The sequence below is a fragment of the Urtica dioica genome, chromosome 9 (genome assembly GCF_054948205.1).
Source record: "Urtica dioica subsp. dioica isolate 48M chromosome 9, U.dioica_male_clone48M_v1_H2, whole genome shotgun sequence".
Taxonomy (NCBI): Eukaryota; Viridiplantae; Streptophyta; class Magnoliopsida; order Rosales; family Urticaceae; genus Urtica; species Urtica dioica.
The window spans coordinates 22,759,701-22,776,574 of NC_142764.1; the positions used below are offsets into that span (position 1 = coordinate 22,759,701).

Here is a 16,874-nt window from a genome sequence, read left to right on the forward strand (position 1 = left end):
AAGGAGGCAATAAAGTTCAGAGAAGGTACGAGTTAAAATAAAACCTGAAAGGTGTGATTCTAAATCTCCATTTTCCATATACTCGTAGATAAGAGCTCTGTGGATTCCTTGGTTGCAATAGCCAACAAGGCTCGTCAAATTTCGATGGTGAACCGTCAAAAGAAGCTTAAACTGTTAAACGAAGTTAAATCTTGTAAATAAATTGGAGTCGGATAATTAAATAATAATAATAAAAAAAACATGAAAAAAAAGTTCCGTGTGTGTGTGCCTCAGCCTGAAACAGTTGATACTGCTCCTCAGATCCTTCAGACTGTATTGTACTCTTCGGCGCTGATGGATTACTCCTCTTCACAGCCACTTCGGTTTCGTCCTCTAAAACACCATAGTACACTATTGCAAACCCTCCTTCCCCCAAAACTCTCTTGAATTTATCCGTCATCTTTTCAATATCAGAGAATGTGAACCGACGTATTTTGGTCTCCAACAATTCTGTATCCATCTTCCGCTGAGCTACAACATAAATAGATACTCTAATGTTTGTGCATGTTTCTGATCCAGAGACATATGGTAGAATGCTCTTGTATGCGTTGGAATATAATTAATTATGCAGGTGATTGGAAATTGAGAAATTATTCGTGATATAAAATTGATCATTATAAGTAGGGCAAGAGTTTAAATGCCGATAGTCTTAGTTTCCCAGTCCATATATCCGTTATGGAGTATAGTCGGGGGACAAATTTGATTACAAAAATTATTTTAAAATTTATAGTAAGAAAAAAAAAACTACTCAGGAAACAATAAATGAAAATTTTAGGCTAAAGATAAAAAACATGAAATATTTTTGGGATAAAGTTTTAATATTTAAAAGTTCAGGGTGAGGGTGGACATACGACCCATGGTTCTTAGTTGTCTCAACTTATGCAAATATGTACCTACAGAAAAGCTTACAACGGGGGCAAATTTGAAAAAAAAAAATTAGAGGGGTTAATTTGAAAAAAAAATCTCAAATGGGGCTAATAATTTGTAAAATTTTAGGGTAATTTAAAAAAAATTAAAAATGCATTAAAAATGTAAAAAAATAAAAATTCAAGGGGGTCACGTGACCCCCCTGAGCCTTATGTAAATCCGTCACTGCCTACACATAAACTTCAAACATATATACTCTGATATTTAGTGTATATACCTTGGTTCTTTTTCTTTTTGATAACTAAGAAAATAGCCGCCACTAATGCCAGAAAAAGGACCGATCCACAGACTGATAAACCTATTGGAACCACGGCATTGCTGTTCTTCTTTTTTTGTGCGCATGGAGACACGGAACACAGGTGTTGATTTTCTTCAATGCTGTCAGCAAGAGAATTCGTAATTTACGAAAAACGAATACAAGTATTTATTGCAATTAGTCAATCCTCGACCTTCTTTTAAAGATATAGCTCAAGTTTCATTTTATTGGAAATATAGCTCACGAGACCGAAGTTAATTAAATTATCTGTTCTAATTAATTAAATTAATTGAATAATTAATTTAATTAATTGAACAGATAATGTAATAAACTTTAGCATGGTGGACTATTTTTTTAATAAAATGAAATTTTGGCTATTTTTAAAAGAATGATGGCGAGTTACTGGTCTAATTGCCCAAAATAAATATATGTGTAGAACATGTTTTTAATAGATCAAATAAAATAACTTCGATTGTGGACGTAGATGGATACCTTAACGACAGTGAACCTTTTTTCCATCTTTGGAGGAGTGCATCCGGAAGTACGCCCGAGAGGTTGTTTTTCCTCAAATTTCTGTACACAAAAATGACCTCTTAAACTTTAATGATAGAATTTAATACTTATATCGTTATCCGACTTACAACACTCTCAGATTTGGTAGCTGCGTCAAGAATTGAGGCACTCGTCCTGATAAATCATTGTTTGACAAATCCCTGTATACAATTAAATAAATAGAATGTTACCGAATAAAAGTAATTATAAAATCACCAAAAATATTGTTAATATATATTTTAAGTACTCACAAGGACTCCAACAAATTAAGATCGCCTATGGATAACGAAATTTCACCAGTCAGTGCACTTGAAGACAAGTCTCTGGTGAACAAGTGTTCAGAGATATTTTTAGAGATTAATTAAGTAGTGTATAACAGACCAAACATTTGTTAGTAAATGGAAATTAATTAGCGAAGTTACAGAGAAGTGATTCTGGATGGGGCTGAGTCATTAACGCTACACTTCAAACCCGCCCACAAGTACTTCACAGGAAGACAAGGATCTCCGTCCCAATTTCTCTTCACTCCGTAAACCGATTTCAGGTTCCCAATCGCCTCGACTGAAATTATTATAGAGATTTCAGTCATAATTCTGTTAATAAAAAAAAAACAGTAATTGATAGAGCAATAAATATATACCGTCATTTTCATCAGTCTCTTGCGAAGAAATGTACGCCAGATCATAAATCTCAAATGCGTTCAGAATCGGCGGCAGAGTCGAATTCTCGAGCCTGTCGAGGGTAAGAATGTAGCTCATTTCACCTGTAAAGTAATTCGAAAACCAGATTGCTTTCGAGAGCAGGTAACGTGGGCTGTGAGGCTCGTCCAATAGCTGTCCATTGACGCTGACATTAAAAGCTCGAGACTCGTTGGGTTCGAGCCGCTGGATTTCGGCACAGTGCAGGAAGATATAGAATTGATTATTTACATTTCCAGACTCAAATTTAAACACCAAAGGAGCGCTCGCATTTGCCGGCGTCACCGCAGAGTTCATCACCACATTCGGCGGTAGAAAGTCATAATCGTCGGGGTCAGGGCTAACAATTTCGGAAGTATATAAACCTTTCCATTGGGACCCAGAGTATGAATTCCAGATGCGATCCGCAACATCATACGGATACCTACACATACAATTGTTTCAAATGATTACTCGTAACTAGAGGCGAAGCCAGAAATCTAAAATAAGGGGTTAATATGCAAACAAAAGTTCAGAAGGGGCTGATTTATAAATATTTAGGATAAACAAGTATTAAAAAAAATAGAAACGCTCAAAAAGTGAAGAAAAAAAAAACTTGAGGGAGGTTATAGCCCATTCTGGGCCACACCAAGCATAGTGTGTGCTTGTAACTAATTTTTATATATACGTGATTTTGTACAAGTAGACGAGCTAGGATTTGAAGTCGAGTAGAAAAATTTGATAAAATAAATTATTTTAAATTTTATAAGGGATGTGTATGAAAAACAAGGTATTCAGAGGGGCATACATTAAAATATCATATAATTTTTGTTAAAATTTGTAAAGTTGATAGAGACAAGTATTCTAATTTTAAAAAGTTTGGGTGGGCATATGCTCCGCCAGTGGTTTTATACAATATGCTCGACACAATTCTTTTCTCCTCTGTATTATTGCTAATTTTGTATTTTCTATTTTAATTTTACGTTTTATTGTTCTTGTTTTTATTTTTACATGATTGTTTTCGAAAAGTTAAATTCACCATTGTACATGAAGTCACAATAATTACTCAAATCTTTTTTCCTGAATATGTAAAAAGACAAAGAGGAAAAGAGCGAATACAGGAATTCCTACTGACTATTTAATAAATGTTTTGTTTTCCCTACATATGTTAGAAACCCTTAAAAATAAAAGATAAAAATGTAAGGGGAAAAAAAAGAATATGAAGGAAAATGTAAATGAAAGAGAAAGCGGGAATTAATTCTATATCGAAAATTAGAATTCTAAGCTATGTAAACAAATGATACAAAGGTGGACTTCACATGAAGAAATTTGGAAAAATTTTAATTTTTCACCCATTTTTAATTAAAATAAAATAGTTGACTCTCAGCACTAATTCCCCTCTTATTTTTTTCCCTGAATTTTTTTCTCAATCCACACCACAACCAGAAACTTAAAACTAATTAAAGACCTCTAGAAATAAATAACCAATCACCTGTATGATTCATTGGTGATTGAACCAACATCGTATCGAACAAAAAGCCGCAGCAACTGGTTTGCATGATACTGGTATGTCTTATTATTGATGGGTCGGAGCTCAAGCGCGGACATGAAAGGAGTCCCCAATCCAGTGTTGACTACACAAACACGAACATAGTCCCGAGCCGGCAAATGTATGACCTCCTTCACCACCGGAGTCTCCGCGTCAACGAACTCGACGGTGTCCCAATAGTTTGGTCCGATGTGGAGATCAAACTTCGGAGGGGACTTTTTGGCGTCGTAGTTTCCGTACAAGAACGTGGCTCTGATCAGGTATATGGTTCCCTCTACCGTTCTTGTGGTGTAACAGTTTCGGGTTCCTTCGGGGAAGCTTCTGAGCGTTTGTACATGCCGTTGTTTGTTGACTCTGTACTCCGGCGAGACGACTTTTCCCTCGCCGCCGCTCACAAATTCCACGTCAGATACATAACTTAGTTTGGTGTCTGCTTCTGTGTAAGTTGAATTTTCCGGCAACCCACAATCTATGCTGATAAACCCTGCACCGGAATAAAAACAGAAAACAGATCTGTTAATTAAGCTCAATTTATTAGTGCATATCGGAATAGATAACTAGGTACCTGATTGGTCCTGGGAAAGAGCAACCAAGATAAGTCTTTCATAGACTACAAGAAATAGTATTATAATCTGTAAATACTTGAACATATCTTTGGTAGAACACATTTCTGAGATTGAGATTGATTTGCTTAATGAGAGAGCTTTGGGTTTTTTTTTTTTTTTTGTGCTATATTGTTTAGTGATATATAATTTTTATCTTCCTCTTAAGCAGAAAATTCTTATTTTAATCTTGTATGGTGATCAGCTCGCTTATTATAATGTTTATATACTAAATGGAAGTTATTATATTCTTGCGGGAAAGTGATCACTGATTAGGAGATATATGCTTGGTGAATATTACAATTTTTTTTTTTTCTTTTATCTTTCTAATATTTTCTTAATTCCTTAAACCAAGAATTTCAACTAAAATAAAATAATAAAAAAAATTGATCGTAAAATTATATTGAAAGATTGTTTTCCATATTTGATACAAAAATGCTATGAATGTTTATCATGAATTGTAAATTGGTAAATTGATCATCAATATTCAATAATCAGTATATAAAATAATGTATAATATAAAGGATTGCTGTATGAATTGTAAATTGATAAATTGATCATCAGTACAATGACTATTGTAACGGATTATTGGTCATTAACACCAAGCAATCCGTAAATGTTTTAAAAATATTAATCAGTACGTATCTTTCAAAAAATTATATAAAAAATAAAAAATACAAACATCATTAGAATGGTTCATGTGAAATTTACCTTGGAAACTTGTGTATATAGAGAAAGGAATGCATTGCGCTATAATTTGGCATTACTGAACTTTAATTTTATAATGTTCAAGATTTTGCTCTAAGAAAACATGATTGTTTTTTAAAGTAAGCAGGTGTTTAATAAATGTGTATAGAATAATTATGCTAGTAAGTAAAATAAGACTTTCTATTTGGATTTTATCAATATATTCACTTGGGGAGTCCTTTATCAAAAATATATTTGGTAAAATTAGTAAAAATGACAAGGAACATATTTTCTATTTAGAGTAAATAATTATATTATTAAGTCAGTAAAAATATATTAAAATAGTTGTCCATAGATTATAAAACTAAATTATGAAGGCAGGCATTGTAAACCAATAGGCTTCGAGCTAAATTAAAGTGTATTTGTCCCAAATTTACAAACAAAATGTGGGTTAAAGCCCATCTGAATTAGCTTACCATTTTTTTCAATCTTATTTACAATTAAACCCACAGAATCTGGAGGTTTTGTGGAAACACCGCCTGTTTTAAGCAAACCGCGAGGTGCGGTTTGCAAATAACCTACGAACTTTGTGTGGTTGGCGTGAAATTTTTAATCTTGATTTTCGTAAAATTAATTAGCCAATTTCAATGTATTATTGTACTATTACCACTAATAATAATTATATAAAAAAATATTGGTCCTAAGTAAATGTCTAGTTAATGTTCTTGTTATTATATTAGAAGTTGCCTGACGTTCTTATCCACTAGCTGTTTTTGGATTCTAGTAGGACGTCCTTACAAAACTTTATTATATTTTTTTTACATATTCTATATGATTAAAATTTGAATGCGTCATCCTAGGTCGGAATTTGATTAAAAGCTACCTGCTACTTTGACAAGACTTGCGATAGACAATGATAGATCAACATATGTTGACCAGAAACCGCAATAAATAAAGGCAGTTTTATACTGTAAAATAGGTAAGCCCTTTTTCTTGGAAAAGTCTAATTAGTAAAATGATTCAGTCCATTATTTGCACTGTAATATTATATGATTACTTGCAAGACCTCCCGTGTTTTTTGTAATTAGGACAAATGATACAATGCTTTTTGTCTGTAAAGTTCTGAAAAATTGTTGTATATATATTTAAATAATTACCTATAGTGGACGACTTCATTATTTCAAATTTTGTATTATTATTATTAACGTTCGAGATGGTATTAGACTTTGTTCCAACGATGACGATTCCATCTACATTGTCACTTTCTTTTCAAATACGCGTATCAAACAAGCGTTGTGCTTTTAATATAGTGAACTTTTTCTTTTCTTCTTTTTTTCTTTTGTTCCTGTTTTTTCTTCTTACACTTTGTCTCATATGTTTTTTTTTTTTTTTTTAAGCTTAATATAGTGACCGAAGCTTTCCATGTGGCGCAGTCACCCGTGAGTCAGAAAAAAGATGCACATGGACGCAATAAAGCTATCCAAAAGTCTTAAGAGTTTTTTTTCACTCCTCAACAAGTGCAACAACTACGTTCGAACCCGGTTTTCAGTTACTCAACTCTTCCTATATAGTTTTGAGATAGACTTAGGAAGATCACATTTTTCACTCAAAAAGTCTAATCAGGCCGTTTTTTTCCGAAACATATATCTTAGATCATTCTGAGCTTAATAACCTGATTTTTCGTAAATCAAAGTCTTCGCACATATCTCTTTGAGAAAGAAACTAGTAACCAGGAGAATACAATACCGCTATTGAAAACCAGTGATTGATTGATATCTCAATTGCACAATGTGGTTTTGGGACATAATAATTGATGCATGAAGCCCATTTTGTTCTTCGCGGATATTGCAATCTTTATTGCCTAGCTAGCTCCACAAGGCATAGACGTCGCCAGAAAGTGTTTGAGAAACAAGAAGCACACCATAATATTTAGGCAAATAAATAAATATGGAATACTTGCATCATCGGTGATGCTTCCTAGTTTGATAGCAACAACAAATTCATATGTCGAAAATAGAGAGGAAGACCCAATCGAGAGCCTCGATGTTGAAATTGAAAAGCTAGGATTCAACAATAGGTGCACCAAGATTAATTCATAATTCCATAATCTAGAAGGAACACAAACAGAGTTTTGAAGATAGAACTATAAAGAGAATCCGAATTCGCGAATGTTAGATCTGATCAGGGAGAAATTTGCTTCGATACCACGTGGAGACTCAAAGGCGAGAAAAATGAATACTTCTTTTTGTGTTAAAATTTTTGAAAGTGATTAATTCTTATATAAATCATAAAAATATAATAACTATGTTAAAACAAATTGTGGCTATTTTTCTAAAAAAAATGAAATTTTAACTATTTTGATAGTCAATTAGTTTCAAATATTTTTGTTGGTATAATTTTTTTTTTATAAATTTAAAAAATGAATCACTATATCAGAAATGGTACACTTAAAAATACTATTTCGGGAATCGTCCCAAATTATCTAATGCAAAATGCTGGTTATTTATATTTTACGAGTCATAGTTGATGGAAGGAACTTTTAGTCGTTAATTGAGCTTCAAGCAGCCTAGACAGTAGGAGAGAATTGTAAGCAAAAAATCACATTATTTGAAAGAAGAAAACAACAAATTGATTCCACAAAAAAATACAAAAACATGTTTCTTGGAAATCAAATGACACTATAGGATCGGGATTTGGGTATTGCAATCGAACCAGTAACTACGACAGTGCATGAAATAAGAGTGAAAAGTCTATGAATTAGCGGGCCAAAGGTTGACACTCGGAAACCGTAGTGGAGTTCAGAAAATCAGACTTTGAGGTCGAGGACTCGGTTACGAAGCTCTCTTGGGCCCGTGCAAGCTCCAATGCCAAACACTCCCTTAGTTCGGTCACTACTCGGCTCATGCTTGGCCTTTCAATACCACTACTACTCAAAGGCAGGCAAGACATTGCTGTCTCAACAAATTTTGATGCCGAGTTTATCTCGAAATCTCCTCTTAGCATTGGATCAACTATGTCATTCATGTTCCCGTTTTTTTTCAATAAAGAACTTACCCATTGACTCAAGTGAGTGCTGTCGTCTTTAACAATTTCTATGACGGGTCTTCCTGTGATTATCCGTAGCAGAACCACTCCGAAGCTATACACGTCGTTTTTCTGGTTTAACTGTCCACTTGTCAAACTAGCCAGGCAACGGATAAAAGCAAATCAATAATTGTCCACGATTTACATATGAATATTTATACAATAAATATGTAGTGTTGGGTAGCGTTGATGATATATTAGTGACGAGTGCTGGAATTTAATTGGTTATACGAGACCCCCCCTATTCTAGTCACTTAAAAATCCCTCCAATATAATTCAGGAAAGTTCGTAACGAACTGAAATTTTCTATATATATATATATGTATAAAAAAAAAAGTTGACATAAATTTATGGGTTACATATAGAGATTTGTGAATGATTGGTGGAGTTAAAATTATAGCTAAATTATCATTTAATATAAAAAATAATCAATCTTATATTATCTTCTCAAATTATCAATTATATTATCGGAGAGTCACACTACAACAAATAGAGCCATTACCGACGATTTTTTTCGTCGATAATAACCCATTAATCGTCGCTAAATCTTTTTAGCGACGATTTTTATCGTTGTTAAATGTTCGGGTCTAAATATATTTAGCGATGAAATATTAAAAGATTTGGATTCTTAATAATTTTTGTTGCTAAGATCTTTTATGTGATGTTTGTTTGAGTATGTGACCTAATTATCTCAATTTTTACTCACTTCTTCATTGTTCCATTGTTTATCGCTGTTTTTTCATAATTTCTCATTTACTACAAAGGATGTATTTTTACAATTTAGTTCATATAATCATAGTCAGAATGAGTTTGACGAAATTTGTAATTGTTGTCGGTCGTTTTTTCAAAAATCTGAGATATTAAATTGATCGGGACTTGCGAGGAATTTCATGCCGAGGCCCAAGATAGGCCCATGAAAAAGTCCGATCTGGACCCACGAAGGCGAAAAAGCCCATCCAACACAAGCCCATTAAGACAAATGAAAAGGGCTAACAAAAATGAACCACTACGCTCACTAACGCGTCACGTCGCAAGAGCATGCTCTTTGCCAGGAGCGCGCGACAGTCATCATGCGTCGTGCGTGAGAACAGGCGCATCATGCCCCTGCCTAACACAACATGTCTAATCTAAAATAGGCGCGTGAGACCATTCAAAGCTCTGCGCGCACGTGAGGCCCCTCGCATGCGTCTTGTGTCCCTCAAATTCGACTTTTAGGGCTTCTTAAGCCTCCTCCGCTCCTATAAATACTCCTCCTTATGGATGGGGAATATGTGATCAATTTTAAATAGAAATGACTAAATTCGAGAGTTTTGAAACGATGTCGAGGACTCTCTATACTTAGTTTCCTCTTATCGAGCACAGATCTCCTGAAATACTCTAAAAAAATATTAGTAGCCCTACCTCACTCATAACAATCAAACTAATGATGAGTGTCGGAGCGCGTGCCAGAGGCGTCGCCATTGCGCTTTTCTAGCTCTTTTCTTATTCTTCTTATTCTCAAGTCTCCGCAACAAATGAAGAACGTTCTTGAGCTAGAGGAGCGATACTCGTGATTTTTTAGTTCGCATAATTGCCTTAGGTGCGATCACTTGATCCGGCCTTGGATCAAACCGCCCGAAGTGTTTAAATTTCAGCAACAACATTTCTTCGTGAATGATAGATATTATTAACCATTGTATGCCTAAAATAAAATTATTGTAAAATGTCAATTTTAGTTTATTTTTAATTTTGCTAATGGTAAATATTATTAACCATATATCATATGCATATAAAGTACTACTATTAATCAAACTATGTTTGGTGATGATTAATGCTATTAACTTTTATAGTAAGTATTATTAACCCTTAATTTAATGGTAAATATAGGAACCAACGCAGTAAATACTATTAGATCCGAAAGGTAATAAATACTATTAACCATTTTATGCATATACGCTCAGTATTATTAACGATCTATGTTCAGTGATGATTTGTGGTTACCAATGCCAAGTGTCGGAGGCGAGAACATTGGCTGTTAGAGGCAAGAAAATTGGTTGTTGATGAGATTCACACGGCGGTGAAAATATCGAGCGTAGAGTTAAAGGATTTAGATATCGATTTGTTTCTCAAAACTTTTAGAATATTTATTGTTTGTGTATTATGAGAATACTGATATGTTGTACCTTGAGGTGGTCATTTTACTAAATAAATAGATCATTATCTTAAAATTAAAAATGATTTGGGCTATTATACTTAATCCACTCTTAGTTTTGAAAATCGAAATACTAAGAGAGAGATAGGAAAGACTTTTGTTTTGTTAGACTTGTGAGAAAAAGTGACGTGTGTGAAAAAACTTACTCAGGGTCAAGATATCCACGGGTTCCAACTATATGCATTGTTGATACATGAGTTCCGTCTTCGGTTTGGAAGAACTTGGACAACCCGAAATCGGCAAGTTTTGCTCCGTAATTATCGGAGATCAAGATGTTTGCAGTTTTTATATCTCTGTGAATTATAGGTGGCTTACACCCGCTATGAAGATACTCCAACCCTACATTTTATAAAATTCAAATAAGAAAATTAGATCAATTAAAAAAAATTAAATAAGCAAATTCGTCTATAGATTAATTCTTGGAGTGGAAATTGAAAAAAAAAAATAACTAGATTACCCACTAACCTTGTGCTGAGTCAATTGCTATTCGAACCCTTATTTCCCAACTCAAGACCCGGTCTTGCTTACCTAGTTAGAAAAAAATAAAGAACAAAACAATGAGACGCAGAAATAAAGATAGTAAACAAGTTCAAAGAAGAAATGAAGATATAATAACTGCAAATAAAACCTGAAAGATGTGATTCCAAATCTCCATTGGCCATGTACTCGTAGATAAGAGCTCTGTTGATTCCTTGGTTGCAATATCCAACAAGGCTCGTCAAATTTCCATGGTAAACCGTCAAAAGAAGCTTAACCTGAACCAAAGTCAAATATAATAATCTTGTCAATAAACATATAAACGAAACCGAATTAACAAATAAAAATGACAAAAAAGAGTGGTACCTCAGCCTGAAACAGTTGAAACTGTATCGTACTCTCCTCCGCCGCAGGATGGCTCAACTTCACAGCAACTTCGGTGCCGTCCACTAAAATTCCATGATAGACTGTTCCGAACCCGCCTCTCCCCAAAACTTTCTCGAAGTTATTCGTCATCTTTACGATCTCAGCGTATGTGAACTGCCTCTTTTTGGTGTCCAACGATTCTCTTTCCGTGTTTGTTTTGGTTTTCCGCAGAACTGCGACATAAATAGATATACCATGGTCTAATGTTTAGTACGTGTACATGCACCTGCAATTAAACACACAGATTTCATTTCGAACATATACCTTGTTTCTTTTTCTTTTTAATAAATATGAAAATAGCCGCTGCTAATGCCAGTAAGAGGACCGATCCACAGACCGATAGAGCTATCGGAAGCACGGCGTTGCTGTTCTTCTTCTTTTTTTGCTCGCACGGCGATACGGAACACAGGTGCTCATTTTCTTCAATGCTGTGAGCAGGAGAATTCGTATTATACTAAGAACAAATATATGTTTAGAATATATTTTAATAGATAAAAAAAAAAACTTCTATTGTGGAGAGAGAGAGAGAGAGAGAGAGAGAGAGAGAGAGAGAGAGAGAGAGAGAGAGAGAGAGAGAGAGAGAGAGATTGAGACCTTAATGACAGTAAACCTTTTTTCCATCTTTGGTAGAGTGCATCCGGAAGTATGCCCGAGAGGTTGTTTTTCCTTAAATTTCTGTACACAAAAAATGACCTCTTAAAACTTGAATGGTAGAGATAAAATAATTATATCGTTAACTGACTCACAGCACTCTCAGATTTGGTAACTGGGTCAAGAACTGAGGCACTGGTCCTGTTAAATCATTGTTTGACAAATCCCTGTATATAAATAAATAAACAGATCGATATTATCTAATAGTCATGCTTAGTAAAAGTAATTACAAAATTCACCAAAGATATTGTTAACAGTTTTAAGTACTCACAAGGACTCCAACAAATTAAGATCGCCTATGGATAACGAAATTTCACCAGTCAGTGCACTTGAAGATAAGTCTCTGGTGAATAAGGATTAAGAGATATTAGTTGTATAGAGATAAAGAAATTAGGTAAACAGACTAAGGAAATTAGCAAAGTTACAGAGAAGTGATTCTTGATGGGGCTGACTCATTAACGCGACACTTCAAACCCGCCCACGAGTACTTCACCGGTAGACAAGGATCTCCGTCCCAGTTTCTTTTTACTCCATAAACCAATTTTATATTCCCAATGGCCTCAACTAAAATTACATATAGAGATGTAAGTCACTATGTAAAAAAAAAAAAAAAACAGTAATTGATCATCGTGCATATGAATATATAAATATATACCGTCGTCTTCATCGGTCTCTTGCATAGAAATGTAGTCCAGATCGTAAATCTCAAACGCGTTCAGAATCGGAGGAAGAGTCGAATTCTCGAGCCTATCGAGTGTAAGAACGTAGCTCAATTCGCCTGTTAAGGGCTCCGAAAACCAGAGGGTTTTCGTGAGCAGGTAATCCGGGCTGTGAGGGTCGCGCAAAAGCTCTCCATTGACGCTGACGGTAAAAGCTCGAGACTCGTTGGGTCCGAGCCGCTGGATTTCGGCACAGTGCAGAAAGACATAAAATGCCTTGTTTACATCTCCAGACTCAAATTTAAACACCAAAGGAGCGCTTGTATTTGCAGGTATCACCGCAGTGTTCATCACGATACTTGGTGGTAGAAATTCATAATCGTTGCGGTTAGGGCGTACAGCTTCGGATGTAGATAAACCTTTCCAATGGGACTCGGAATACGAACTCCAGAGACGATCCGAAATATCATATGGGTACCTACGTACAATATTCATATATATGCAAATATGTATCAAGAGGATAAGACATCCCTGCAAGACTCTATCTGTTTTGGTTAAGGTCAAAGTATTACTCATTAAAAATAATACTGAGTATGAATAAGGTATGATTTTGAAGTACTCTACCCAACCCACTACCCATACTTTACTATATTTATCAATCCTAACCAAGTTTAAAGGTACGCTTTTAATAATTTTAGTATATTTTTTAAGATTGATTTATTTACTCTTTAAAAATACAATATTAATTGGGTAAAAAAAAAAAAAAACTCATGGGTTATCTTGAAATTTACCCAGACCCAAACTCATCCCTAGCCATAATTACCGTCAGGGAAATTTTGATAAAAATAAATTATTCTTACTTTTTGTAAAAGGTGCTTAAGAAAAAAAAAACCCGTTATTGTGGGGTCATATATGAAAAAAAAATTCATGTAACTTTATGTTGAAATTATAAAAACCGATAAAACTAGAGGTAAAAATATTAATTCTCAAAAGTTCATTGTCCTTGCCTCCGTGGTTTATACTATCTGCTCCACATAATTCTCTTTTGGTCCGTGTTTAGTAACTAGTTCTTGTATTTTCTATGTTTTAATATATGAGAGATTATTCAATATAGGCCACTTGAAACCGTTTTAATTTTAAAAAATAGCTAATGTTTCATTTTATTTAAATAGTCCCCTATTTTCACTTTTTAGCCGGTTTTTCTTTTTCTGTATTATTTAAATTATTCTTTACTTAGAGACTATTTAATATTAACGATTAATTTGACTCTTTTCTACACAGTTTTTATTAAAAAAATAACAAGTTTCATATTTTAAAGTGTGTTTCATATTTGAAAGAAAAAAAAATAGTACTTGCTAATCGAAAAAAAATGACACGGTTTTTTTTTATATTAAAAATATAAAAAAAAAATTGCGTGTTTAATTGTTTGCTTTTATGTTACAACTTATACGAGTTTGTTTGTTTGCTCAAATGCAATTGTTTTGCTTATAAATAATGTCACTGAGTGTGATTATTGGTTTGTTTACAAAAAGGAGTCTTATCTTGTTTTAAAATGCACTCTGATTATGATTATTTAGTTGTTGTAATTAGTTCCTATTGTTTAGTTGTAATTATCTCTGAATTTTGAGTTCCTTTTTTAGTTTATTTTTATTAAATATTGTATGGATTGTTTCTTTATGTTTGAAAACTAATATAGATTTTATTGGCTTTTATTTTATTTTTCAAAATTTAATAGAAGATATTTTAGTCGTCTCAAATTAACTTTTAGCTTAGTAAATATTTAAAAAAAATTAAAAAATAGTTATTTTGTAAATATCCAAACTTAAGTTTACTATTTTGCCTCACTACCTTTACTTTCAAATGTTTACACAAAGGTTCGAATGTTTAGTTTTCCTGTTGTACACGAGGTCTAATAATTACTAAATTATTTTTCCGAAATATGGAAAACAACAAATCGAAAAAAAAGTCGATACAGTTTGTAATTTCTACAAATAATCTTAAAGAAAACATTGTTTAACACCCGAAAATTTGCAAAAAAAAAAAAAAAAAAGTTAATTTTTTAAAGGAACATGTAAATGAAAGAGAAAACGGGAGCAAAAATTAGAATTTTATGTTATGTTTGAAGTAATGGAAAATATGAGGTAAGCACAGAGAGGGATATAGGGAAATGACACAAAAGTAGACCCCATGTAACCAAAATTTGAAGAAATCGAAAATGGAATTTAACCTTATTGATAACTATTTTCCGTGTAATTTCCCTCTGAAGTCGTATCCCTCAATTTTTGGTCAATCCAAGGTTCACAAATAAACTAGGAGGTTCTAAAGATATCCATACCCAACTATAGAAATTCAATAGTAATTAGTAAGACCTCTATGAATTAATAAATAACTAATCACCTGTAAGATTGCTATAAACAAAAAAAACAAAAAAAATCACCTGTATGATTCATTGGTAATTGAACCAACATCATATCGGACAAAGAGCCGCAGCAACTCGTTTGGTTTATACTGGTATGTCCTGTTCTTTAGGGGTCGGAGCTCAAGCGTGGACATAAAAGGAGTCCCAAATTCAGTGTTGACTACACAAACACGAACATAGTCCCGAGCCGGCGAGTGTATGGCCTCCTTCACCTCAGGAGTCGCTGCGTCAACGAACTCAACGGTGTCCCAAAAGTTTGATCCGATGTGTAAATCAAACTTTGGAGGAGACTTTTTGGCGTCATAGTCTCCGTACAAGAACGTGGCTCTGATCAAGTATAGGGTTCCCTTTCTGGTGTTTGTGGTGTAACAGTTTCGGGTTCCTTCGGGGAAGCTTCTAAGCGTCACTACTTGCTGTGGTCTGTTGGCTCTGTACTCCGGCGATATCACTTTGCTCTCGCCGCCGCCGCTCACAAATGTCACGTCTGACACGTAACTTAGTTTGGTTTCCGCTTCTGTGTATGTTGAATTTTCCGGCAACCCACAATCTATGCTAATAAACCCTGAATCAGAATGAAAAAAACCAAAACAAATCTGTTAAGATCAAAGTTTCTTGGTGGATAATGAAATAAATAACTAGGTACCTGATTGGTCTTGGGAAAGAGCAACCAATATAAGTCTTTCATAGATTATAAGAAATAGTATAGCAATGCGTAAATGCTTGAACATATTTTTGGCAGAACACATTTCTGAGGTTGAGATGAGAACTCTGATTGATAAGCTTAATGACGGAGCTTTGATTATTTTCGTTTTCATATAGCTATATTGTTTAGTGATATATATTTTTTATTTCCCAACTAACTCTTTTACGTAAGAAAATTCTTTATTTTATCTTGTATGGTGGTCAACTTGGTTTTTTTTATTATTATTATTATTTATAATTATCACGTGCAGTGACGACGGAGCCAGTATAGACCCAACAGGGGCTTAAGCCCCCCCCCCTCAAAAAAAATTTTGTACTTTTTGCCCATTTTAAAAAAAAAATTACATTTTTTTCCCTTGAAAATTTATACTTTTGACTCAATTTTTATAAATTTTTTACAATCGAGTTCCCTGAATTTTTTTTTCAAATTAGCCCCCTGATCGGCTTTTCTGGCTCTGTCACTGATCACGTGGATACACTATAAATTGAAGTTATTATATTTGCGGGGAAAGTGACTGATAATGTTGGGTGATTTGGAAAATTACAATTTGTTTTTCTTTCATCAGTCTAGTTTTTCTTAATAGGGACAGGGTTTTACTTATTTTTCTGCTTGCATAATTTATCATATCCGGACGTATAAAAAAAATAACTTTCTGACTACTAATAATATGCTCACCGTACGTTCACATCCGGTCAATGTAGGCTTCTAACTTTCTGTAGCTAGATAGGACAAGCCTAACTAATGCGTGAAAGATTCCTCGGATTTCAATGTATTATTGTACGATTACCACAAATACCCCCATGTTTTATGTATTTTCTTCTTTTAATATACTTGTGGGATCGATTCGGGGCCGGATACCTGCGGAATACGGAATATACTAGCACAACACAATATATATGCCTCCGTGGCTCCAATCCAAACAATATAATCAACGGAAAAATAAAAGAACGAGACAACGAGATTTACCCAGGTTCG

The 16,874-nt window shown here is 34.0% G+C and overlaps 2 protein-coding genes across 2 annotated transcripts in view; both read right to left on the bottom strand.

Moving 5' to 3' along the window:
- The window catches only part of LOC149385882 (LRR receptor-like serine/threonine-protein kinase IOS1), a 61,360-nt gene extending 57,290 nt beyond the window's left edge, over positions 1-4,070 (bottom strand). The window contains exons 1-9 of the mRNA XM_089626766.1: positions 3,944-4,070; positions 2,415-2,896; positions 2,197-2,335; positions 2,026-2,097; positions 1,864-1,935; positions 1,715-1,795; positions 1,184-1,344; positions 269-510; positions 45-171 (exon numbers count right to left, since the gene is read on the bottom strand). Coding sequence (XP_089482892.1) covers positions 45-171; positions 269-510; positions 1,184-1,344; positions 1,715-1,795; positions 1,864-1,935; positions 2,026-2,097; positions 2,197-2,335; positions 2,415-2,896; positions 3,944-4,059 — 1,492 coding nt within the window. The 5' untranslated portion in view covers positions 4,060-4,070. The remainder of the gene's footprint in view (positions 1-44; positions 172-268; positions 511-1,183; positions 1,345-1,714; positions 1,796-1,863; positions 1,936-2,025; positions 2,098-2,196; positions 2,336-2,414; positions 2,897-3,943) is intronic.
- A 3,899-nt stretch (positions 4,071-7,969) lies between these two features.
- Positions 7,970-15,977, bottom strand: LOC149385885 (LRR receptor-like serine/threonine-protein kinase IOS1). The gene is made up of 13 exons (XM_089626765.1): positions 15,840-15,977; positions 15,215-15,758; positions 12,774-13,255; positions 12,544-12,682; positions 12,390-12,461; positions 12,214-12,285; positions 12,062-12,142; positions 11,732-11,895; positions 11,408-11,640; positions 11,193-11,319; positions 11,030-11,092; positions 10,711-10,903; positions 7,970-8,470 (listed from the first exon to the last, which is right to left on the bottom strand). The coding sequence occupies exons 1-13, from the start codon at positions 15,940-15,942 to the stop codon at positions 8,047-8,049; spliced, it is 2,697 nt and encodes an 898-aa protein (XP_089482891.1). The 5' UTR covers positions 15,943-15,977; the 3' UTR covers positions 7,970-8,046.
- Between the last annotated feature and the right edge of the window lie 897 nt (positions 15,978-16,874).

Coding starts and splice junctions, on each gene's coding strand:
- LOC149385885 (XM_089626765.1), bottom strand. CDS start 15,942: ATGTGTTCTGCCAAAAATATGTTCAAGCATTTACGCATTGCTATACTA. Junction 15,759..15,839: donor TCTTTCCCAAGACCAATCAG/GTACCTAGTTAT, acceptor ATTCTGATTCAG/GGTTTATTAGCATAGATTGT. Junction 13,256..15,214: donor ATTACCAATGAATCATACAG/GTGATTTTTTTT, acceptor TATTGTACGTAG/GTACCCATATGATATTTCGG.